Source organism: Elaeis guineensis, chromosome 8 (genome assembly GCF_000442705.2).
Source record: "Elaeis guineensis isolate ETL-2024a chromosome 8, EG11, whole genome shotgun sequence".
Classification (NCBI taxonomy): Eukaryota; Viridiplantae; Streptophyta; class Magnoliopsida; order Arecales; family Arecaceae; genus Elaeis; species Elaeis guineensis.
The window spans coordinates 18,017,263-18,043,798 of NC_026000.2; the positions used below are offsets into that span (position 1 = coordinate 18,017,263).

At 44.9% G+C, this 26,536-nt stretch overlaps 2 protein-coding genes across 5 annotated transcripts in view; both read right to left on the reverse strand.

The window, feature by feature from the left end:
* Positions 1-835: 835 nt before the first annotated feature.
* The window catches only part of LOC105049929 (enhancer of mRNA-decapping protein 4), a 28,997-nt gene continuing 3,296 nt past the window's right edge, over positions 836-26,536 (reverse strand). Inside the window, exons 4-12 of one of the 4 annotated variants that reach the window (XM_010929732.4) lie at positions 26,215-26,433; positions 21,440-21,568; positions 19,594-21,204; positions 3,933-4,292; positions 3,734-3,853; positions 2,215-2,385; positions 1,929-2,090; positions 1,623-1,748; positions 836-1,424 (exon numbers count right to left, since the gene is read on the reverse strand). In XM_010929732.4, the coding sequence (XP_010928034.1) occupies positions 1,116-1,424; positions 1,623-1,748; positions 1,929-2,090; positions 2,215-2,385; positions 3,734-3,853; positions 3,933-4,292; positions 19,594-21,204; positions 21,440-21,568; positions 26,215-26,433 (3,207 nt within the window). In that variant the 3' untranslated portion in view covers positions 836-1,115. Of the gene's footprint in view, positions 1,425-1,464; positions 1,767-1,928; positions 2,091-2,214; positions 2,386-3,720; positions 3,854-3,932; positions 4,293-19,593; positions 21,205-21,439; positions 21,569-26,214; positions 26,434-26,536 lie in introns of those variants that run through there. The other 3 variants (XM_073262309.1, XM_073262310.1, XR_003801575.2) reach the window with 3 other exon arrangements.
* LOC140859672 (uncharacterized) lies at positions 13,109-16,643 on the reverse strand. The gene is made up of 3 exons (XM_073261892.1): positions 16,629-16,643; positions 14,839-15,312; positions 13,109-14,750 (listed from the first exon to the last, which is right to left on the reverse strand). The coding sequence occupies exons 1-3, from the start codon at positions 16,641-16,643 to the stop codon at positions 14,241-14,243; spliced, it is 999 nt and encodes a 332-aa protein (XP_073117993.1). The 3' UTR covers positions 13,109-14,240.

The window sequence follows — 26,536 nt, forward strand, 5'->3', positions numbered from 1 at the left end:
TCCCTTTCTTTCTTTTTTTTTTTTTTGTCTTTGTATATCCCCTCTACCACTCTCTCTTCACCCCATCCCTCCGCTCTCTTCCTACTTTATTGTCTCTCTTTTTTTTTTTTTTGTTTGGTAAAGTTATTCTCTTATTTTTAATATCTTACGATTTTCAATAAAATTTTGGTGCCTAAAATTATTTACCTCCAAAAGGGTGTCTATTCCAGGTGTCGTTTTAGTCTCAAGTCCATGGTTATAAAATACGGTCAAAACCGCGTAGCAGGTACAAACCAGAACACACAACTTTTGACAACCTACCAGTCAATTGCGTACCTGGAAAACATTTGAACAAAATTATGAGTTTTTTTTTTTTCCCCTGCCAAACAATTCTCTCTAGAAGAATGATATACGATGAAGAAAAAAAAAGTCACTGCAACTAGCATCAATACGAAAATTGCTCCTTACAAATCCATGCAATAACAAATACGCACATTTATCAATCCGTGCCCCACCCGAGGTTTTTTTTGGGGGTAAATCAGATAAACTTAAACCAATCTAATACAAATATCTGTAAAAATCATAAAATAAAATATTCAAACATTGAGAAGGAAAATCAGTCGTGGAGATCCATAATATAGTTCTGGAACCTGAGTTAGCAATTTAAAAAGTGTTGGACTAACCAACGGACTTGGTACATCAGACTGAATTGAAAACCCATCAGAAAGTAATCTCAATTCTGAAGCCTCCCTGGCGTTGAGCATGCAAGAAAAAACACAATCAAAATCTTGAATACTCGAATGAAAGCAGATGATTAAAAAATGCAATCAATTTGCAAAACACCACATGACAAAAGTTGACAAAAAGACCAATCCAAATTACTTCTAGAATTGATTTGTTCATATTCGAAACAAAGATGATGAAATGACCACGACAAAATGATGCAAGACCGGTTCAAACGACTATAATTTACAGCATACAATCCCTTAGCTTGATTTCTAATTCCTCCTCTCTTGTTTTTTTTCCCCTTTTTTTGTTCCTTTTCCTTCCCCGTTTTCTCTGTACAAGATTCAACCACAAACCAAGTCCCTAGGATTCTGCACAACAACAAATTAAAAAGGGGCAAGGGACAGAGATCATTTACAGCTCATTAATACTGAATTTATAACATGCATTATTAGTCGGATGTTGGTAGCTTCAGATGCTGTGGTTGTAGGAAGCGATCTTTGGTGGGCCAATATGTTATAGACCTGCTCAAATATCGGCCGTACATGCACTGTGATCATAGGGTCTGTTGGATTGATAGTTACAGCTACATCTGTCATCCATCCCACTTTGCGGGATGTCTCATTGCTGATATCGCATGCTAGCTGCTGCAGAAGAGCTAGCAGTACTCCTTGATTTAGAGGAAGTGGTACCGTGGAACAAATTGCATGCAAATCAACCTGAAAACCCACAATGGTATGAGCCTAAAGAAAAGAACTTTGGGTCTGCTAAGACTTGTAAAAAATCAAAAATTAAGATGCATAAAAGCTGAGGTGAAAGCATTTCCTGCACCAATATTTGCTGGCTCAAGCATTAATCCAACTATTAGTCAACGTTTGTGATGTTCCTTGATGTAAATCTAAGACTGAACGCTATACCTGCGAACATAACCAAGAGACAATGGACACGTCACTTCTTTGAAGAGCCATAGTGAATGCTTCCTCGTATTTCCGTTCAGATATTAATCTTGTTAGTTCTTTTGTTGGATCCAGAGGTGCCTCAACCTGTTGTACAGACAAGGCCTACTAAGACTGAGCTTAGCATACTCATTGAATAAGCCAACATTCAGAGAAAGCAATGACCACGATTGCAAAAAATTGATTGAAGGATCAAAAGGGATAAGACTATCACAAAAATGTAAAACAAAAGCAGGACCAACAAAAATGGAAACTGATGGGTGTTACCATCTCAGGAAGACCTGCCAGTGGGCCATTGTTTGGCTGCATACCAATGGGATTCAATGAATTCGTGTTTCCTGCTGCAAGGAGAGCTAAAAGCTTCCGCTGGCCATCAATCAATTCAGTGGTAAGGTTTTGGGTAATTGTTGATGCAGAATTGATTGCATCCTGCATGACCAAAAAACAAATAAGTTATCACCAAAAATATAAATTGTTATGACAGGTAAATTCGATATATCAACACCACATGCGGCCTGCTCATGATCATTGATTCAGAACTGACAGCACTTACCCTCAAAGTGTGAGCAAGTGGAGTATGTGATGCCTCAAGTTGTTGCTGTGCTGCAGTAGTATGTTCAGTCATTCCTTTCCTGAATGCAGCATCTACTTGTTCAAACATTGCTTTGCAAGACTGCTCAAATGCAGGAATCACTGAGGATTCTAGAGAAGATTTTAATGAATCCTGCATGTGCACACAAGTGAATTAATTGTTTAGACCAATACTAGCCCTGTGATTTCTAAGCAGAAAAGGTTGGCAGTCAAAAACAAAATAGAAGCTTACAGCTGTGCAAAAACAAACAAGTCAAATTCATTTTTTTCTCAAACATCACAAGGCAGAAAAATGATGCTCTTCTTAATTTAAAGAACTAAAACTGCGTGAACACTGCATTTGCTTTAGCTGGGTCTACATTCATGCCCTGTCGATTCACCAAACAACCAAGAAATTCCCTGATGTTACTACGAAAGCACACTTCGTCAGGTTGCAAGACATAATGCCCTGTCGATTCACCAAACAACCAAGAAATTCCCTGATGTTACTACGAAAGCACACTTCGTCAGGTTGCAAGACATAACTATTTCAGATTGGAACCCTCATTTTCCAATTATTTCAATTAACGGCTAAGACCACTGTTGTTGCAAGCCTTTTCTGATCATTTCTCACAGCTTCAACCTGTGATACCTTGGGTCAACCTGTGATACCTTGGGTCATTCTTTATTCTTCCTCAATTTACATCAATAACTTTATCAAGAATTTAAGTATCGCTCCTCAAAAGTAACTTCTTAGATTTTCATTCTATGTGCCCATACACTGCTGCTTTGTCCTAAACCAGTGTAACTCCTATAGCTCTAATTTACCAACCTTTCACTTTATCTTTTCTAGTTTTACCACAAACACTCATCTAACTATTCTCATTTCCATCATATCTTGGTTTTTCTTTGAACACTCATTATTGTCTAGTATTTCTAGTCTCAATTTTGTTCTATGAATATTTTAGTTAGGTCACACGCATGTATTGGTCATTCTGTACACTTCCTCGATTATGTCGATAATTTTCATCAATAATTTAAGAATATCTTTTCAACAGTAACTTCTTAGATTCTCATTCTCTGTGCCCATAGAATCTTCAGAGCTGTTCTGCTGCTTTGCCTTCAACCATTGTAACTCCTAATTTACCAATCTTTCACTTAATTTGTCTTTTCTAGTTTTACCACACATGCTCATCTAACCATCCAACTACTGTCTCATCTTAGTTTTCCTTGGACATTCTTTATTTTCTACTATTTTTAGCCTCTATGCTGTGGTATAAAATTTTCATTTAGGTCACATGGCATCTTCCAAAACACCCCAGAAGCCCTCTCCACTTCATTCATCTAGTTCTAATACTGTTATATCCCTTCATCAAAGAAACTAGCAGATTATTTTTTTATAAAATAAAGATAAAATTGGCGTTGGGTCTTTAAACAGGTTACCATGGGAGGCTACAAACTAGATCACTATAAAAGATTTCTCTCTCACCAGGCTTGCATACCTGAAGAGCTTGCTTCCCAGAAGTTTGGAATTGTGCTTGGATCTGCCTAGCCACTGTAGCTTCAAGTTTTGAATTGACGGACTTCTCCAACTGATTTACTGCTTTGTCTGCAACCCCTCTCTGAAAACAAGGGGATCAATGAGACACCAGTGGGCAGATCAAATTCCAGTCAAAACAGTAAGCTAGTAATTGAATCAACCTGAAATGAGTCAGTTATTGCTGAAGAAATTGTCTTCTCAATAACTGGTGTAATTGCACGAGCTATGACTTGCCCGACTGCAGGGATTTCCTTCTTTAATGCCCTTTCCAACATGGCAGGCCAATCCTTGTTCATACAGTTTGTGATCAAACTTGTTATCTGCTGCATTCGTTCTCTCTCTAGCTTCTCACTTTTTGCATTTTCCTCCTGGAAACGTGCCCACAAAGCATCAGTATTAGCCTTGATAGCTTTCTCCATGCTCCGCCCCACAGCTGCCTCCACTCTTTTGCCTTCTTTGGTGACAGGAACAGCCACTATCACACTCATCTGCTTCTGCATTTCCTTTTGCATGGTCATAAGCTGCAAGATTGGTCATTTCTAAAGTCAGATGACAGAATGAATCAACTAAAACAAGTGTTCTAGTTATTTATTCATAGCAACAACGAAGCACCATCGAATACTGTTCAGACATAACTAAATGGTCATTCTGTCTGTGAAAAGCCAAAACCACCAAAGCCAACTTTCAAACAATGCTAGCAAAATCCACTCCATTTCTTGCAATCTCAACCATGACTTAAAATAAAACATGCAAGAATATACTCAAAAGATTTCCTGTTAAAATTAACTAAAAATTGGATTAACAACACCATCAGCCTTTTCTGATCTAGCAGCCAAGATCCACTTCCAAAAGGTTGTAGTGTATGCTATACATTTTTTAACATGGTACAAATGCGATTTAAAAGGGTCATACTACAGTCATCCCTTATTATGAATCTTCTAGCATGGTCATTGCCAACTAAAGCAAGTACAGTTATGTTGATTTCATACATTAAATAGATGTGAAGGGGCATAAATAAATAATGTAAGTCATACAGGCTCAAATCAACTATTGATCTGCACACAAGATTACAAAACAGACTAGCTTACTGCCGTTTCATGTACTTTTTTCCTACTATTTTCCTATGAATTCTTCAATTCACTCAATCCCTAATAGACATGAATAATTAGGAGGGAGATATTCCAAGGTGAAGGAGACATTTGGGGAACAAAAATAGATCCAGCGTTGGAAATGTAGTTCTTGGTGACTACGTTCTTGTGGAAAAGTTTCAAAGTACATGGAGGATAGAATTATATGATGATGATGTTGGAGCAAGATGTTACCAGATTTCAGAAATTATTTTGGGACATTGTCCACAGAATTGGCCAATCAGGAAAAATATTCTCCAATCACTGTCACTAGACTGAATGGCTTTGCACCATCCCCTCACCCCCACCCCCAAAAGATGTACATATCTAAGCCTAATACCTCCCAAAATTTTGTAATAACAAGATGTTCAAACCCTTAGGTGATTGTCATTGACAAGACACCATGCTGATTTTTGTATTGGTTAAAGCACATCAAGGAAAGAGGTTCTTCTGTTAATGGTAATGGTCAACAAGCAAGTGGATTCAAAAATGTGATCCACAGAAAGCCCTCATATATGCGATATATATGATGTTTGAATGGTGTTTGAAGGTATGAAAACCAACAAATTGCTACCTCAAAAATTACTGTGTGGCAAGGATACTGTGACATGTTTCCTATTTACAGTCAGTATGCATGAACCCACAACCTTGGAAGTGAGCTATGTAATGAAAAATTCTACCCCTAGAATTATTGGAAAGCAAGATTTTGACATAATTGCTAGGAGAGTAAAAGCTAATTTTAAAAACAAAAAGAAGCAAACTCACTATTAAGGAATGGATAGAAAATTTCTTAACTAAGGAAACAAATTTCCTAAGCACGAATTGGATTTGGAGCAAATTTTTGAAATCAGAAATCTCCTAGACATCAAGAACATTACAACTTTGTTCACTACAACCATCAGTGCAAATGACAAAGCTGAATCTTTCATGGAATCTTCTCTGACAATTCAGGTAAGAAAATGTGATGAGAAATGATAACGACATGATTATGAATATAGACCTACTGAGAAGTTTATATGACTAATGCTTATCATATGGAAGGATACATCATTCCAAACACAATCACCCCCAGAGTGACTAAATAGTACATGCCGGCACAAAGAATGAAATTTATTCGGTAATGAGAAAGGGAAAACATGGAGATCAGAATAGTTTTCTGAAAAGACTAATGAATTTGTTGAAAGTGGTCCCAAACCTTATACATGATTATATTTGATACCTAGATAAATATTACAAGGGGCAGGAAACATCTCTTAAAATTTATGATACTAATAGAAAGTCAACACATGCAATGCACATTCAAAAAGAAATAAATATAAAATTTCAAATCATATTCCCAGCAAAGAGGATAATGGGATCTCTCCCGTGTCTTTTTTCCCCTTTGTAATGTCACCCTTTAGAAAAGGGATCAGAATCAATCTAGCGCTCGATCTGCAAGGAATTGAGGATGCCACAAACTTGCCTCCATAAACAATAAGGAATATAATCTAGTTCTTTTTATGTCCTTCTTCAAGGACCAGAATTTCATTTTGCTTTTTAAATGGTCGGTATTTTTTTAAAATAATAATCAGTTATGTATTCTAGTACAAGCAAAAGGACATTTTTGTAGAAAAATGACAAACAGAATCAGAATGGAATATTCCACAATTTGAAAAATTATCATGTAGATACCTAAGGCAACTAGGATTGAACTTCTTTTATCCTGTTTCTCCTTGTTTTCCAATTTGTTTAGTTACTTAAAGGGCATCCCAATGCACAAGGCTCCCACCATTGCAGGTCTGGGGAGGGTCAGTGTACACAGCCTTAACCCCGTGTACAAAGAGACTATTTGTGTTTGAAATCTGTGACCCTGGTCATAATGGAGCAATCTTACCATCGCTCCAAGGACCACCCTCAATTTGTATAGTTACTTAATCCTACATATATACATACTATATATAAAAGTGCTAATTATCTATGTCCAAATATGATCCTTGAATCCAACCAGAGAATCCTAATCTCGTAGAAAAAGAACATAAAAGAAAAACAACTCATACCACAAGTCCAAGATTTCTAGAGTTTGACTGCGAGCTTGCAGGCATTTCATGATTCCTGTGTTGGTGGCAATTCCATCATAGTACACACTCAGCCACAGATTGAATCCAGTTGGTTGATCATACAGAAAAGGCTCTTCTCAGCTAGAGATTCATAATTTGACTAAATCAAACTCCAATTTAGAGCCATCCAAAGTCCAAACACCAAACTTCCTGAGATACCTCAAATCTTAACCCAACTTAAGATCTCACAGCCCTTCCTTTCATACATTGTTCTTTTGAAAATTGCTTCAAGGACCCAGCTTTACTAATAAAATCAAAATCTCTCTCTCTCTCTCTCTCTCTCTCTCACACACACACGCATATATATATATGCTCTTGCCAATGTGAAACTCTGTAATGACCCTTTTCCTTCTCATGCTCAGATCTTGCATGAATTGCAAAGCCAGCTCTTCTCTCAGACACCAACAAGTACATCTGTTGCAACATCCCAACATGTGCCACATGACATCCTTGGTGTGCATGACACCCCTTAGTCACACAAGGTGCATGTATCTTGGCCCTCCACGCAAAACAAAAAAAAGAGCAAGTATTTTATTATCTTAAAAATATTTATTTAATATGAGAGGAGTTGGGTGAGTTTTTTCCAGTTCAACCATCTTATTCAAAGAACAGTGGAAATTGTCAGCAAACCAGGATCACTTGGAAGTTTTTAACATATGACAACATATGGAGAGAGATAGATGGATCAGTCAGAAGTTTTTAGTTTAGTATCAGAATAGATATGCGAGTCACGAGCATAGGCAATGGAGAGGTGCATCTAGACTTCCTCTATCTTCCACATAATTATTTTCCTTTAGTGCACATGATGCATCCCAACTGTTGTTCCTGAAATCTCCACCTGGCTTTGGGAGGCTTATGGTGATTGTGTTATTAATCATTGATCTCGATTGTCTTATTACAAGAAATTGAGCTAACCATCATGCAGCATATCATACGCTCCCAACTTTGGGAACTAAAAGATTGTCTAAGATAGTCTCATCAGTTCTTAGCACAATTTACATGAAAAAATAAAATAAATTTGTTTTGAAGGCAACACAATTGTTTGTCACAAGGAAGAAGCTTAATCTAGTTATCATGCAAAGGTTTGACAATTGGATGATTTTAGCATGTGCCTGGTCTTAGATTTAGCTCAACCAATTGGCAAACTAAACCCCATGTTAATCACTCCATGCCTACCTCTCTCATCTATGTCCCAACTATATCACCAAGACCATGTCACTTAGATCAACCATGATCATATAAATAATTGCTGATTTAATCAATTAATTGAATTGGATTTGAGAACATCTTGGGCTAAGCCAATTTGACTTGAGTTCATCCAAATCATGTATACGCTGGACCATGTAAGCCAAAATAATTTAACCCAACAACCATATCAGACTCTTGGATTTAAAATCAAACATCATGGCTATTCCAAAACCCATAAGCTCTAAGAAACCTTAAATCTAGGATGAGATAGACCTTTCAAATTCACAATCAAAGGTGTCTCTTCTAGCTGGAGTAGATGGTTCTCCAAGTTAATTGAGATCATACAATCTGCAAAACCATTTGTTGGGTATAAAATACCCCCCAGCCGAAGTTCGTGACAGGAGTGACCCTCCGGGGATCCAACCGACTTCCGACCTCCGACGACGTCTCTTTAAACCTCCCAGGCGGCAGAGCCTCCGCAATACTCCCAAGTTTTGCTGACGGATAAGCCCCCACCAGCGTCGACCAGATTCTTCGCGACGGACGGACTCCACCCAAATTTCCACGATGATCGACCATCTTCTAGACTTCGCCCGGACTCCTACGGGAGCCGGACCTCGTCCCCAATCCCGGCCGCAGGCAGACTTCGTCCGGACTCCTATGGGAGCCAGACTCCGCCCACGACTTCAATTACAGGTAGACTTTGTCCGGACTCCTACGGGAGCCGGACTTCGCCCCCAACTCCAATTGCAGGTAGACTTCGCCCGGACTCCTACGGGAGCCGGACCTCGTCCCCGACTCCGGCTGCAGGAAGACCTCGTCCGGACTCCTACGGGAGCCAGACTCCGCCCACGACTTCAATTACAGGTAGACTTCGTCCGGACTCCTACGGGAGCCGGACTTCGCCCCCAACTCCAATTGCAGGTAGGTCTCGTCCGGACTCCTACAGAAGCCAGACCTCGTCCCCGACTCCGGCTGCAGGAAGGCCTCGTCCGGACTCCTACGGGAGCCGGACCTCGCCCCCGACTCCGGCTGCAGGAAGACCTCGTCCGGACTCCTACGGGAGCCGGACCTCGTCCCCGACTCCGGCTGCAGGAAGGCCTCGTCCGGACTCCTACGGGAGCCGGACCTCGTCCCCGACTCCGGCTGCAGGAAGGCCTCGTCCGGACTCCTACGGAAGCCGGACCTCGTCCCCGACTTCACCTGCAGGTAGACTTCGTCCGAACTCCTACGGGAGCCGGACTCTGCCCACGACTTCAATCACAGGTAGGCTTCGTCCGGACTCCTACGGGAGCCAGACTTCGCCCCCCGACTTCAATTGCAGGTAGACTTCGTCTGGACTCCTACGGGAGTCGGACTTCATCCCCGACTTCGATTGCAGGAAGACTTCGTCCGGACTCCTACGGGAGTCAGACTTCGAGCTCCTGTTGCAAGCGACCCACTCCAAGTTACCGCTGCAAACGAACTACTTCAAGTTCCTACCACGAGCGGCCTTGGTCGAGACTCCTCGACAAATGATCCCCGTCCGGGCTTCTACGGAGATCGGACTCCAATCGAACTTCGGTCGACAGGCCTGGGACCCCTGGCAAGCCGCAGTAACGGCCACGACTCTGCTCCACTTCCTGCGACGGATTCCGTGCGGCTTCATCACTCCCTGGCAGGCCGCAGTAACGGCCACGACTCTGCTCCACTTCCTGCGACAAATTCTGCACGGCTCCATCACTCCCTGGCAGACCACAATAATAGCCACGATCCTACTCCACTTTCTGCGACGGATACCGCGCGGTTCCTCCACCCTCTGGCAAGTCGCGACAACGGACGTCGCTCCACTCCCCGCAACAGACTCCACGTGGCATGTCCCGATGATAGCCACGATTCCACTCTACTACTCTTCGCAACAAACTCCTGACTCCGGACAGCCCACTGCCAGACGGTTACAAACATCGCTATCAGTCTGTTGCTCCCCCCGCCTATAAAAAGGAGGACCCCAGATACGTTATTCTTTAAGCTCTCATTTTCTTACCTAAAAACTCTGCTAAAATTTTCGTTCGAGCACTCCATTCTTGTTGAGGCAGAAAACTGACTTGAGCGTTGGAGGGTCTTGCCGGAGCAACCCCACCTCCGGTTTAGACTTCTTTTGCAGATCCCGACGGCGACCGCGACTCCCTCGACTCCAGCTTCTCCGACGCTGGCGGATTTTTGCACCAACAGGATTGGCGCTAGAGGAAGGGGGCCTGAACCTTCGCAGTACCCTTGTTCTTAAAGGAGCGCTCAACGGGACCGCCTCCGGTCATTTTTTTCGACATCCACTCCTTCCCCCACTAAGTCTTTGCCCGATGCCTCCCCGCAAAGCATCCACCCGACGATCCACGGCCTCCGCGGCCAGATCTCAGGCTCCGACCTCACCTCCAGTTTCCCAGCCTCCTCCTCCGGCAACGGCGGTTGGCGCGGAACAATTCGACCTACTGGTGCAGCAGGTCAGAGGCCTCACTGAAGCTGTGCAGGCCATGCAACAGCAGCAGCAGCCGCAGACATCAGTGCGACTGAAAAGAGCATCACCGGAACCCCAAAATCCGACGGTGGGATGGGCCACTTGGGCCAGCCGCCCCGTCTTTCCCGGAAAGACAAATCCAAGGGTAGAGAGCCCTCAGTCAGACCACGATTCCACCTCTGGAAGATCTCTACCTCCATTCTGCCAGAAAACCCTCGAGACCCGCAGTCGAGAGGATTTCCTGGACCGGAGGCTCCAGGAGATGAACAGGTGGATCGAAGAGCTCCACCATGCTCCCCCATTTATGGTGAGGATATTTGTACTGACCTCCCCTTTTCTCAAATGATCATGCAGGAACCGATCCCGCCGAACTTCAAACTCCCTCAATTCGAAAGCTACGACGGGACTTCGGACCCGGTTGACCACCTGGAGACCTTCCGGACAATGATGCTGCTTCATGGCGCGCCCGACGCCATCCTGTGCCGAGCCTTCCCATCCACCTTGAAGGGCGCAGCGAGAAACTGGTACTCAACGCTGAAGCCGGATACCATTTTTTCTTTTGATCAGATGAGCCACCAGTTTGTGGCTCATTTCGTTAGCAGCCGACGTCCCCGGAAGGGTTCGGAGTCCCTCATCAACATCAAGCAGAGGGAGGGGGAATCCATTCGGGCCTACATCAATCGTTTCAATGCCGCCGCGCTGGAGGTCCGGAACTTGGACCAGTCGGCAGCGATGGCCGCTCTGAAGGGCGGCCTTCAGAAGAACGACCTTTTGTTCTCCCTGAAAAAGAAGTATCCCAGGGATTTTGCTGATCTATTGGCTCGGGCTGAAGGGTATGCTCGAGCAGAAGAAGCCTTCAAAATGAAGGATGAGGAGACTGCGAGAGAGCGGCAGACGGAAGACTCGAGTAAGCCCGCAGTCGAAAAAGGGCCGAGAGAAGCTCGGCCACGTTCTCGAACTCCTCCCGGGCACAAGCGTGTCCAGACTCCTCTCCGGGTACGCAGGCAGGGAAGCCCGGATCGCCGGGCTCGGCGGGGTTCTCCCCTAGAAAGATTCCGCAACTATGCCCCCCTCAACGCATCGAAAACCCAGGTGCTGATGGAGGTCAGAGAGCAACTCCCTAGGCCAGAGAGGATGCACACGCACCCCGGAAAGCGCAATCCGAACAAGTTCTGCCTCTACCATCGTGACCACGGCCACGACACGGAGGAATGCATCCAGCTCCGAGACGAGATCGAGGAGCTCATCCGACGAGGTCGGCTCGACAGATTCATTCGACGCCGGTCTGAGGATAGAGAAGATCGGCCAAGAGCCCTGCCGCAGCCTGAGCCACCAAAGAGGGAAGAGCAGCTCGGAGATCGGCCTCCAATCGAAATCATCAACTCCGTCTCTGGAGGACCTCGACAGGGAGCAGACCTTCCCAGCGCTAGGATTTGAAAACTTGTAAATGTATAACGAACGACTCTATTTTAAATCAAGATTCCTTTCAGATCTACACATCTTTTCCTTTTTGGCACGGACTTGTAACGACAGGGGACGACCCCCTCGGGCAACAAAAACAAACCCTAATGTAGGCAAAGTCGAAGGCCCGATTCTCCTTAGACCGGATGGGGGGAGAGGCCCTGCAACGCCCACACGTGCCCCCACAGCCATGTTAGGGACAAGAGGAAAACCTCGCCCTAACATGAGCAAAGTCGAAGGCCCGATTCCTCTTAGACCGGATGGGGGGAGAGGCCAAACAGTGCCCCCACATGCGCCCCCACAGCCATGTTAGGGACAGAAGGAGAACCTCGCCCTAACATGAACAATGTCGAAGGCCCGATTCCTCTTAGACCGGATGGGGAGAGAGGCCAAACAGCGCCCACATGCGCCCCCACAGCCATGTTAGGGACAGGAGGAGAACCTCGCCTTAACATGAGCAAAACCGAAGGCCCGATTCTCCTTAGACCGGATGGGGGGAGAGGCCCTGCAGCGCCCACATGCGCCCCCACAGCCATGTTAGGGACAGGAGGAGGACCTCGCCCTAACATGAGCAAAGTCGAAGGCCCGATTACACTCAGACCGGGTGGGAGGAGAGGCCATACAGCGCCCATATGCGCCCCCACAACCCCGTTAGGAACAGAAGGAGAACCTCGCCCTAACCTGAGCTGAAACCGACCACATCGGAAATAGGGGAAGAACCTCGTCGCGACGCCGACTAAGGTCCAGCCGTTTGAGACCCGGCAAGAAAAAGAAAACTTTCGCGACGACCCCTCTACGCCACCGCGACTCCCTACCCCAACGAAAAACGAAGGGCGAACTACATTAAAAGCACAAAGGACCTCGTCTCTATGAAGAGGGAGGAAGAGAAAGTAAGATCTACGGTCGCAAACGAAAGGCAAACCGACAAGGCGATAACCAGGAACCTCCAAGCGGCAACGACAGCGACAACGGCGACGGCGACGACAAACAGAAAAGCGACAAAAGAAGACACTTAGAGGAACAAAGGACAAAAAGAGCCCTAAGGGGCCCGACTTCCTCCGACCTCGAACTTTCGGCTTCGACCCTCGTCAGGGAGCGTCTTAAACTTTCGACTTCTGCTTCCAATTCCTTCTCTCTCATTAGTATCTCCATATATCTTCGGTGAAATCGCTGGCTTTCGTTCTCCACCTCTCAACGTCTTTTTCTCAGGACCTCGGATTCTGCCTCCGCATCCTTAACGGCCTGCTGCTCGCATACCAGCTGGATCTTCAATTACTACAGCTCGGCCTTCCCCTCCCCAAGGGCGACAGATAGCTCTTCTACGGTTCTTCTCAGGGATTGGAGTTTGCTGGAATCTGGAACGGGAGCAAGCTGAGCTCCCTCAGCCAGCTGCCTTTGAAGGCGGGCAACCTCGTCGGCCGACATCCTGAGCTTCCTCCTATATTCATCCACCTGCTTACACCAGCCGGCCCGGTACGCGTCATAGCCCGCCTCGGCATCCTGGAGCTGCTGCTGAAGGTCGGAGACTTTCTTCGACCACTCCCGGTCGCTATCGGCCCGAGTGGGAAGCCGGGATGAGCTTCCTTCCAGCTGGCTAATCCTCTCTCGTGCAGCCGACAGCTCCACTCTGAGGGAACTGATCTTGGCAGCTTGAGCCCAAGATCGATCGCTGGCACGCTTCTTGTGTTCCTCAAGCTCCTTCTCGAAGTTCGCTTTCCTCCGGCTGTCCTCCATGATCCCCTTCACGTGGAGGTTCCGAAAGCGGGTGGCCTCCGCGGTGGCTTCAAAGTGGCTCTCCCTCAATCTGCGAAGTTCGCCATCCATCTTCTTCGACCTCTTTGTCAAATGATGAACTTCCTTCTTCAGACGTTGGATCATGGACTTCAGCGGAATTCCTTGTGGCAGGGGAAGCGCTTCGGCGGGACACTGCCATCGGGAGACAAAAGCGTCAAGGCGCATCCCATTGCAGAAAGAAAAACAAAAAGGAGGAAGGAAGAGTGGGGAAGCCCTCCAAAAGGAGAAACCCGATTTTATTGATTGAATATTTCTTAAAGACAAGAGGGAAAAGAAAAATTACAATAAAAGAAAAATACAAAGTCAGAGATCTCAGACCTCTGAAGTAGGGGCTGGGGAGCTCGATGTCCCTGGAAGAGGGGCTGCGGTGGCAGTAGCAGTGGGAGAGGGACCGGCTTCATCTTCAGACGCCTCGCCTAAGAAGCTGAGGTCGAGCTCGAAAAATCTCCGAACCACCTTCTCCTGGCAGAGCTCGAATCCTTTAATGAAGGCCTCTTGGCCGAACTTGACGTTCAGATCCCTCATCTCCGCAGAGGCCTTGAACTCCTCCACCGCCAGAACCCTGACCTCCGAGACCAGAACCGGGATCTGCTCCGCCAAATTGGCGACCTCGGCCTCCGCCTTCCTCGCCGTCTCCTCCGAGGTCTGCTTCTCTTGCTCCAGGGCCTGCTTTTCTTTCTCCAGGGCCTCTTGGAGGTTGGTTACCTCAGCAACCTTTTCTTGGAGGCGGACGACTTCGGTCCGACGACGCTCCTCCGCCCGGATGGCATCTCTTCTCGCCCGGTTCGTCGCCTCGATGTTGGCGAGAAGCTGGTGCCCAATCTGCAAGGGCGGCCAGGAGGTCAGAATAAGAGTTGGAGAATTAATTAAACAAAGGCGCGAAAGGAAGGAGGGAGGTGAATCTGTTTACCTCGAGAAAGGACCCAAGAGAGTCCCAAACCCGCTGTTCGGGATCGGCGCGATCAATCCTCTGGACGACCTCGGGCAGGATGCAGCCGTCAATCAGCCGCTTTATTAAGTCCCTGTCATTGAAGGGATTCTCCCCCGGCTCTTCTTCAGAATCGTGGGACTCTTCGATGGCGGCCCGACGGCCACTCGCCCTGCGGGCCACCGACTTTCTTCTCCTCCCCCTCTCGACCCCGGGAGCCTCCACGGAACGGACCCCCGAAATAGGAACCTCAGTGGAGGGACTCCTGAAAGAGGCCCGGAGAGCCGGAGGTTCGATGTCCGAAGGAACTTCGACTGCGAAGGCCGCCTGGGCAGGCGCGGCCGAGCTCGTCTCCTCCACTCTGGCCTTCTTCGCCGATCCGGAGGCCGCGGTGCCTTTTTCTTTTGTGGGCCTTGAGACCCCTGACGAGCATCCGTGCTGCTTCGGCGTCCATCCCTAAAAAAAAAAAAAGAGAGAGAAGAAGAGAGGAAAAAAGAAGAAAAATTAGTGACGGGTAAAAAAGGAAGAAGTGGCGCGCAAAAAAAAAAAAAAGAGAAGAGAGAAAAAAAAAGAGGAAAGGAAAGATGGGATACTCGCAGGATCCAGGGGACTCAGACCGATGTTGAACAAAAACTGCTCCTTCAAAAGGTTGGGAAGGGAAGGAGCCGAATAACCAAGAAGCCTCCGAACGGCCTGAAGGTCGTCCTCCCCCAGGCTAGGAGCCCGGCGGACAGAGTCCCTTAGGGAGCCCCAAGGGGGCAATCCCAGCCTCAATGCCGGGCAATGGACGAAGAGGTACTTCTCCTTCCAGTTATGGATTGAAGAGGGAGCACCTTTCAACAACCCCTTCTTGCCATACTGGAGGGAGAAATACCACCAGTCCTTTGCCGAGGGGTGACGCTTGAAGGTGTAAAAGTACCTAAACAAAGAAAGAGATGGCTGAACTTCGACTACATGACAAAGGGAGAGGAACCCTATCAAAAACCTAAAGGAATTCGGCGCTACTGAAGCTAAAAAAATATCTAAAAAACGGAAGAGGGCGACAACGAAAGACGGAAGCGGAAGCCGGAGTCCGGCACGGAAGGCCTCCTGATACAGGCAGAAGCGGCCAGGCGGGGGGTGCTAGCCCGGTCGGCGGGATCGGGGAGCTTCAGATCGTACTCCGGAGGAACTCCATACTGAACCCTTATCAGTAGGAGTTCATCCGGAGTCAGAGAGCAGAGAATGGCATCCGGTGCAAAAATCGGGCGAGGTCCAGCCCCAGATGTGGATTCGTCTACAATGTGGGGGTCCTGGGGGGCTGACGCGGACGAACTCCTGGAACCACTAGAGGCGAAGGTGCCGGAAGACATTTCGAACGAAGACCCTAAAGATCCCGGAGAAATCAGGCGGGACAAGGGGCGAAGGATTGCGGGAGACCAAACTAGAGGAATGCGGCAGAAGAAAAATGGAGGAGAAAAGGCCCCTAAATGGCAAGAAGAAAAACGAAGGTTCCGGGACTAACTTAGATCGCTCTGAAGGATGCAGAGGGGCGAGGACAGGGACGACTCGAAGAACGCTTGGGGCCAAGGCGGACGCCAAAGGGGGTCAGAGCTTTCGGAGAAAAGGCAGACACCGACGGAACTTTCAGGCGGAATGAGACCTCTAAAGGCGAAAATGCGGGTTTAAATAAACCCTGAGATCCGACGCTAATGTGATCGCGGATCTCCCCAGGCCGACCCACGCGCGCCACGTGTCCCACTCGCCACGGCAGGCGGCTAAAAGCGGCTAACAGCTGACAGAGCCATTACTACGCCGTACCTGGACCAATGTACCAACGGAAATTCCGAAAGGTCCCTTCGAATCGCCCCGATTTGAAAAGACTCCAGCACGCGCGCATTTAATGCCAAAATATCTGGGGGTGATCATGCGCAGGATTCAAGGGGACAACTTCGACTGCGAAAATTTCTCTGTACTTCATTCGAAATTCGAACTCGAAAGTAGGGGGACTGGTGTTGGGTATAAAATACCCCCCAGCCGAAGTTCGTGACAGGAGTGACCCTCCGGGGATCCAACCGACTTCCGACCTCCGACGACGTCTCTTCAAACCTCCCAGGCGGCCGAGCCTCCGCAACACTCCCAAGTTTTGCTGACGGATAAGCCCCCACCAGTGTCGACCGGATTCTTCGCGACGGACGGACTCCACCCAAATTTCCACGATGATCGACCATCTTCTAGACTTCGCCCGGACTCCTACGGGAGCCGGACCTCGTCCCCAATCCCGGCCGCAGGCAAACTTCGTCCGGACTCCTACGGGAGCCAGACTCCGCCCACGACTTCAATTACAGGTAGACTTCGTCCGGACTCCTACGGGAGCCGGACTTCGCCCCCAACTCCAATTGCAGGTAGACTTCGCCGGGACTCATACGGGAGCCAGACCTCGTCCCCGACTCTGGCTGCAGGAAGACCTCGTCCGGACTCCTACGGGAGCCGGACCTCGTCCCCAATCCCGGCCGCAGGCAGACTTCGTCCGGACTCCTACGGGAGCCAGACTCCGCCCACGACTTCAATTACAGGTAGACCTCATCCGGACTCCTACGGGAGCCGGACCTCGTCCCCGACTCCGGCTGCAGGAAGGCCTCGTCCGGACTCCTACGGGAGCCGGACCTCGTCCCCGACTCCGGCTGCAGGAAGGCCTCGCCCGAACTCCTACGAGAGCCGGACCTCGCCCCCGACTCCGGCTGCAGGAAGGCCTCGTCCGGACTCCTACGGGAGCCGGACCTCGTCCCCGACTCCGGCTGCAGGAAGGCCTCGTCCGGAAAAAGGCCTCGCCCGGACTCCTACAGGAGCCGGACCTCGCCCCCGACTCTGGCTGCAGGAAGGCCTCGTCCGGACTCCTACGGGAGCCGGACCTCGTCCCCGACTTCACCTGCAGGTAGACTTCATCCGAACTCCTACGGGAGCCGGACTCCGCCCACGACTTCAATCACAGGTAGGCTTCGTCCGGACTCCTACGGGAGCCAGACTTCGCCCCCCGACTTCAATTGCAGGTAGACTTCGTCTGGACTCCTACGGGAGTCAGACTTCATCCCCGACTTCTACTGCAGGAAGACTTCGTCCGGACTCCTACGGGAGTCGGACTTCGAGCTCCTGTTGCAAGCGACCCACTCCAAGTTACCGCTGCAAACGAACTACTTCAAGTTCCTACCACGAGCGGCCTTGGCCGAGACTCCTCGACAAATGATCCCCGTCCGGGCTTCTACGGAGATCGGACTCCAACCGAACTTCGGCCGATAGGCCTGGGACCCCTGGCAGGCCGCAGTAACGGCCACGACTCTGCTCCACTTCCTGCGACGGATTCCGTGCGGCTCCACTCCCTGGCAGGCCGCAGTAACGGCCACGACTCTGCTCCACTTCCTGCGATGGATTCTGCACGGCTCCATCACTCCCTGGCAGACCACAATAATGGCCACGATCCTGCTCCACTTCCTGCGACGGATACCGCGCGGTTCCTCTACCCTCTGGCAAGTCGCGACAACGGACGCCGCTCCACTCCCCGCAACAGACTCCACGTGGTATGTCCCGGTGATAGCCACGATTCCACTCCACTACTCTTCGCAACAAACTCCTCCTGACCCCGGACAACCCACTGCCAGACGGTTACAAACATCGCTATCAGTCTGTTGCTCCCCCCGCCTATAAAAAGGAGGACCCCAGATACGTTATTCTCTAAGCTCTCATTTTCTTACCTAGAAACTCTGCTAAAATTTCCGTTCGAGCACTCCATTCTTGTTGAGGCAGAGAACTGACTTGAGCGTCGGAGGGTCTTGCCGGAGCAACCCCACCTCCGGTTTAGACTTCTTTTGCAGGTCCCGGCGGCGACCGCGACTCCCTCGACTCCAGTTTCTTCGATGCAGGCGGATTTTTGCACCAACACCATTCATGACTTTTATATCAAAACTAAGTCCTCTTCTTGCCCGTGTTATTGATATTTATTTTTAGCTAATGCAATAAATCATTTAAATAAATTCTTGTTCTATCGATTACTAATTAAACAAGAATTTGCACATGCATGTTTGCTAGTATCACAAAAAGCACAAATAGCCCTTTTTCATTGAAAAGAATGAATGATAGAGTATCAATTATGTAAGTGCCACCTAATTCATGTCAGAGTTTTAAAAATGGAGAAAATCTAGGAAAAAAAATCTTATGAACACATACTTCCCCCCTTAGCGCACTGTATAAACTACATAAATACTGCAATTCTCAACAGACAATGCAGAACCTTTGTTTCTGTTCAAAAATGGCTCGCACAAGATCTATATTTAATTTCAAAAGGCTAAAAAAACATAACATTTTCTAAAAATGCTTGAAACAAAATTTGAACAGTGAGCATGATGACTGGCAATTAATCAAATGATGTCTGACAAAACCATATCCAGATTTTCAAAACAAAGTATTGCAAGGTGCAAACAATGATCTAGACATGCCAACAAGTGATCAACAGATGTTAACAAACCTGATAGCAGAAGTAATACACTTCAAGGAGAAAAAAGAAACGAAGTTAATTAGTCCACCATATATTCTGCAGGAATGATGATTTCCTTAACCACACTGCATTTCTTTTTGGCAGTTGACCAAACAAACCTTTTCATAGTGCACGACATAAATAGAGTAGTTCCGTATTCAAAACCAAGTGCTAAGAAATTTCAGAAATAATCATGTATTTTACAACGTCAAATAGCTGGTCATAATCACCTGGTTCAGCATATCCTGCATGGCCAGAATTTGAGGAAACACAGCACCAGCAGAAGGAGCGCCTGTACTGCTTGCTGGTTCATATGAAGGATCAGTGGAGTTAAAAGGACTCAAGGAAGGGGATGATAATCCAGAAGCTTGAGACTGCTTTCCCTTTGATTTCTTCCCTTTGGCGGCAGGTGCTGCAGCACCAACAGATTCTGCCACCTTTTCAGGCATATCTTTTGTGCTGTCTTGAATTTCTTCCTCACCAGTACTTGGATGCTGTTCAAATGACATGGCAACAGCTATGTCATCAACAGGGTGAGATTCTTCCACATTGCTAGTTTCAGTTACTGCCGAACATTCATTGGCCATCTCAATGTTTGGTTCTGAAATTTGGGAGGATTTCTCCTTGCTCTCAGCAGGAACAACTTGAGCCTCTTTTTGAGAGTCAAATTCCTCATTCTGGCTTGATCTACTCTCACCCATAACTTTAACTTCCACCTCTACATTCTCCAATTTATTATTAACAAGCACATCCGGAACCTTTACTTCCTCATCTTTTGGACCTTGATTGACATTACTGCTGTCAGATGAAGATATAGCACCTGATAAGATTTCAGATGGAGTTACCAGGTGTGTTGCGTTGCCACCCAGGTTAAACATAAAACGAGGATTTGGCACCACAGAAATATCATTTTGGCCAGCTTTAGATTCATCCTTTCCTAAGTTCTCATTCATGGAAGGAACATCAGGTGTACTTGTGATAACAGTGTCCGCTCTCCTATCAACCGAAAAATCAACATTTGATGGGTCAACATCACGATCACCAAGTGTTGGTACCTGCTCAAAACCTTTTGGAGGGCTTCTCAAGGGAGGTAGTCTTCCTGCAAGGTCCAAATTCAAGGGAACAGGGGAGGATACAACATTTGCAGAATCAGCATCTGAACTTGGAAGTGGAGGAGCACTGGGCTTCACATCAACATTCGATGAGGACAGCTCATGAATAATGTTAACCTCTGAAGCTACTGAGGTTATTATAAATGAATTCTCAGTGCTGTTATCAGTTGGGCATTTGGGTGAAGGACTTCCCACAGGAAGATCACTAACCATAGGTCCACGGGAAGGTTCTGAAACTGCTGCCCCCTCCAAACTAGGTGTGTCAAAAACACGTGAGACACAAGGATCCTTCCCCAATGCAACATTATCACTTGGCGGAGGCAAACATTGTGATAAATCCAATGCATACTGCTGAATAGCCTGTGTCTGGACACAGTAAACTTGAACCACCTGTTCCCCATCAGGAAGGCAATCATTCGTCCCAGTAAGACTCAAAATAGGCATTGCAACAGTAAAGTCTGCTATATAGTCCATGTGTGTAGCTGCTGGATATGGACCATAGTCTACATGAACTGCATATATAGCATTTTTTTTAGCATTTGCAAGTACTATTAGGCTTGCTCGAGGCAAAACCATAACTTGGTTAAAAAATGCCTCCTCAAGCCGAGGTTCTGAAGAACTTCTCAAGTCCAAAGTCTGAGTGCATTGCCATGCTTCAGAATCACCTGGCAGCAGCCAACCTTCATCACCAGCAGATGCCCACATTTTCACTTCTCTATTCAGCGGACCCTGAGAGAAATGACAACCAATTAGAGATGTGTCCACTGTAATACAAAACTGCAAATACAATGAACCACCCAATTGCATCGAAAGAAATTGCAGAAAACATGTTCATTCTACAGCAAATTGCTACAATTTCTTTAATCTAATAAATCTGAAATAGTAACAGAATCCAAAAACATGAATATCAAACAATATCTTGTTTATTCTAGAGGCGTCTAAAATGAAGTCAGAGGCCACATACCGCTGTGATGAGATTAATGTGATCAGGTCTTTGAGGCGATGTCAAGAATATGACTGAATTGACTGCTTGACCATCATGTGGCCTTAAAGTTGTAAGTGGAACAGCTTTACGATCTTCCCAGATCTTAACCTGAAGCATAGGGGGAGACCCAAAATGAAATCAATATATGGCAACAAAAAAATGTTTAAGCAGGACTTGACCCCAAAAATTCAAATGCCATGTCCTACATCTTTTCCCACTAAAACATTGAAGCAATCAATGCTCAAAAGGTAGATAAAAGAAGAGATCGATCAAGAACACTCAACCAACTATTGTGACAAGGCAAAATGTAATATAATACAAAACAGTACTGCATAGAAACTCCTCACAGAAAAGAATGGGCTCGTCATCCGTGGAACACAATAACCCTGTGTGAGTAAAAACAAGCTAAAATAGCTACCATGACTCCTGGCAGTGTAAATCAAGCACCACCATCTAAAAGTCGAGCTTTGGCTTTTTCTAAATATAATAGCAAGCATCCAACAAAATCAAATCAAGTTTCAGTACAAAAACTATCAAGAACAACAGATATAAATTCGATAAAATCCTCCAACTAGGATTGAACTAACAAAAAAATCATCAATTATAATTAATACATGACCAGAAGGTTGCTTTGCAGATGTAGCATAACTGCCCTCATGAACGAGAATGAAAATCAGGAACCAGTTGTGTATTTTAGTCCTGGCTCAGTTGCTTCTCAGTCCAATATTTCTCTGTCTATATCCCAACAAATTTTCCAGCAGTTCCCACAAGAATCCTTCTCTGATAAATCCCAAGGATCCTAAAGCCTTCTTCCCCCCTCCTTGTGGTTTGTTATTATGTACACTGCTGATCCTGTGTCAAAATCCAGTGGCCTTCCAAGGGTTGAAGGACCTACATTTTTTATCTGTTCATATAATGATTACAGTGCATCAAAAAAGTTTAGTAGTATAATTTCTTAATAAAGGCCACATAAAGCTATCAATCATCAAATAAAATTAAATAAAATCTACTTCCACATAAAAGCTACACTTGCAGAGAGCTACTCTTAAAATTTCTAATGACCAAACTAATAACGAAGAACATTCAAAACACTTGACCACTGCTCTAGTGTACAACTTAAAGAAAAATCTCGGCATTTTAAAAGGAAAGAAATGGGAAATCCAGAAAAGAAAATTGCTTTAAATATTACAAATTGCAAATCAGACATGGAGCGCATTGTTTAATAGCATGCACGAGATAAAATGGTATATTTGATAATTGATATAACAAAAGATGTGGTTAATATAGACCTAGGAGTGAAAACATTTACATGCCGGAACCTCATAGTCATGTCGGAATTTCCAGTGCTACCTAACCCTTTCTCCTTTTTTCTTAAATCCTTCCGTTCTTTCCTCTATTTCTCTTGTCTCCTCTCCTTCACTTGGTGCCTGATGTCAGACTAGACTATTTCAAAATTTTCAAGCTTTACTAGAACATGTTTCATTTCTTCTCTTTCCTATTTTGACTTCATAGAAGTAAAGGGAATCCTAACAAGGCATATAATTAAATTCTTTAGGATGAATCCAGAATATTACCTGAAGGACAGTTCTCATTGTGAAACACAAATATATAATTGGTCAGTTGACTGATGCCAAAAGTGGAATTTGGTAACTTAGCTCTAGCCAAAATTTCAAAACATGACTCCAGGCTTTTGATCAAGATTTTGTCCCAATGGGACAGAGGGCATCCCGACCATCCAATCCTGTTCCTATAAGAAAACGGGATCGGGATGGGGTCAGGACTTCAAAACCTATCCATGCCCCGAGAAAAAAAAGAGGGAAGAAAGGAAGGAGAAATGCAGAAAATAAAAAAACGAAAAAGTGAAAGGAAAGAAAAAGAAGAAGAAAAAAGAAAGAAAGAAAGGAAGGAAAGGAGAAGAAAAAAAGGAATGACAGAAAGATGAAAGGAAAGACAAAGAAGAAGAAAAGTAAAAAAAAAGAAAGGAAGGAAGAGATAAGAAAAGAAAGAAAAAGGAAATGATCAAAAAGAATGTAGAAGAAAAAGAGAGAAGGAAAGAACAAAAAAAAGAAAGGAAGGAAGAAAAGAAGAAGGGAAGAGAAATGGAGGATATTTACTAGGCATCATCAGGATGAGACGACACAATGAGGCGTCCCATTCCATGAAGAAACTGAGACACCTTCATCCCACGGGATTTAAAACCTTACTTTTGATGGGAACCAACAGCAAATGCTGATTAGTACAAGGGATGGCTACATAATGGTTTAGCAACAATATCATGTAGCAACAATAATAACTTAGGAAATCTGCAACACTGTTAAGTTTGAGCTGCTAGGGCATGCTACACAATCATACATACATAGATACATATACATGCATACATATACATATACATACATAAACATGCATACATATACATATACATACATATATGTGTGTGTGTCTGTAGAGGATATACTGACTTAACTGACCAGGTCTGTAGAATTCTTACAACAATCTTGATATAGTAGGGCATTTGCAGGCTAATAAAGTGTTTGTGCGACAAGTTGGACAGTAGAAAATAAGACATGTCATAACCATCATACTCTATCCCAATATTTTTTTCTGTTAAGACATACGAACCGTCTTTGCCAATCATTCACATTAATGCATCATCATTGCAAACGAACCAACATCCTCTCTAAGAAGTTTATTCATGTTACGAAGTTTTTCTCCTCATCTAGACCTTCAACATATATGAGTTCCTCCCACCACAACAATTCCTCAAATCATTGTATTGAACACCAAACCAACTCAATCATTTCTCCATCAATTATCTTCGAGTGGTGGAAAATACTTCCTTTGTACTCCTCACTCTATTCTTCCTGACTTTGCAAGATATTTGACACACCCATCATTCATTTTTTCTAATATATCCATCTCATGCCCAAAATGTAGAACATAAAATATTGCAAGCATAGTTATCCAAATCTTAGAAGGTATAATTACACGCTATACATCCAACCTCTCTATTTGACTGACCTTTCATCTATCAAATATATCTTCATCTACCTCCACATTCTTCTATACAGCAGATTCCTTGTAACAAATGAGATCAAACTGTAGTATCTTGTAGAAATCAATTTCAGCACCAAGGCCTCACTTTCATTTATATTTTCATTAATGTTGAATTCAATATCGTTGTTTGAGCTCTATTGATTTAAAACTCTTATTCTCTGCAATTTCCCTCCATAAATTCAATTAGCATCAAACTATAACCTTGTATTACCAGCTAAAATAATATCATCTGTAAACAACATAAACAATGGCAAATCTAGTTGAACATCAAAAACTAGGTTAACCTTTACAAGTGTAAAAGGATATGGACAAAAGGAATTGATCCCAAGTAAAAGAACAACCACTCAATATTTGCCTGTCTTGCTACCGCTGCTGTTAAACAAAGAAAACCACAATTATATCATCATAAGCACATGCAAACATTTGCATAAATGAAACTTCGAGCATTAGCAATCAATATCCATCTCACTCATCTTGACATTAAAAGCCAGAGGAAAAAAAAAAAGCTGTGCACCAAAACATGGATTTAAGAGCCAGGTCAGCATTGCATGATGAGATATATACTCCGACAATGACTTGCCAGCATATGACAGCAGAAATGTGCTGGTTGCCTGCCAGTACTTGGCATGCTAAAATACCAAGGTATGTCAAGCACTAGTATGGTGCCACATGGCACAGCACAGACACCATGCATGCCATGCCAGTTCTAGATTGGCACACCACCAACATGTAATACTTCAATCCTTACATTAAGTAGGGCAACAACAATAATGTGTCGGCACATGTTAAGCAAAGGAAACAGTCATATAACATGAGCAGCAGTCCTCTATTATATTTATACCTTTCCATCTAATTAACAGTAGAGTAACATGACAGACTGACAATTGTGGGGATACAACTGTTCTAAAGCAGAAAATTCTACAATGCATTAGGCATGACACTTCTGGTCACATAAACAATGTAAGGAGCATATAAGGAGTAATTCACTGAGACATCCAAACCATCTAAATTTTAATGTCAATGTGCAAAAATCTCAGATAACAGTTTGTGAAATCATGCATCCACATAAGCCCACAGAATCTGAGCTTACATCAAATAACTATTGCATTGCTTAAATATGGTATCCAAAGCATCTAAAGTTTAACATCAACATGAAAAGCATTTCATATAAAGTTTGCAAAATCATACAACTGCATAAACCAACAGAATTTGCATTGCTCAATATTAGTATAATAGATCCTACTAACAGAGACTCAGCATGATCATACCAAAACACCATGAGGTTTCAAAATGTTGTTTAACCACCATCAAGAAAAGGCTGAAAATCTTAGCTTGACAGAATATAACATGCAACCAAATATGTAGCCATAATAATATAGCTATGGATAGCTCTGGTGCATGTAAGATAGACATGAAAAAGGAAATGGATGAAAAGGCAACTTTTCATGCCAGCCAAAAAAAAAAAAGGAATGACAATTTGGAGAGTAAAGTAGACATCTAAAGTTGGCAACAATTTTGAAAATCCACATCAGGGAACACACATTTTTTTCCAGGTCACTATGCACTGCCAAGCTTTAAAAAACACCAACGTAACAGCAGCAAGTTCTCCTATATAGCACAATCATAATTCTTTCTATTCCTCCTATGTTAGAAAATCAACCTTAAAATTATAAAGAAGATTTTCAGGCATAAGTACAAACCATGCCGTCTTTTGATGCAGAAGCTAAACGAGTTGTCATCCACTGAGATATTGACAAATCCGTCACTTCACCATCATGTTTGCCCACAAAATGCACTCCATCAATCAGCTTCTCAATTGGGCATCGGAGAGGTTCCTCTGCAGAAAATTCTTTTCCTCTTCCCACCTTTGTTATGTCAATTTTTAGCACACGATTTCCAATTCCGACAAATAAAATTTCCTGTAGAATAGCCATTGAAGACCAGAAGTATGAGTTTCACATATAACACTGCAGAAATTCCATCTACACAGAACAATAAATAGCAGATGCAACTTTCCAAGCA

What these genes read in the sequence shown, in the direction of transcription:
- LOC140859672 (XM_073261892.1), bottom strand. An exon ending in CTCTTGGGTCCTTTCTCGAG is followed by an intron (nt 14,751 to 14,838) that starts GTAAACAGATTC and finishes CCGCCCTTGCAG; the next exon opens with ATTGGGCACCAGCTTCTCGC.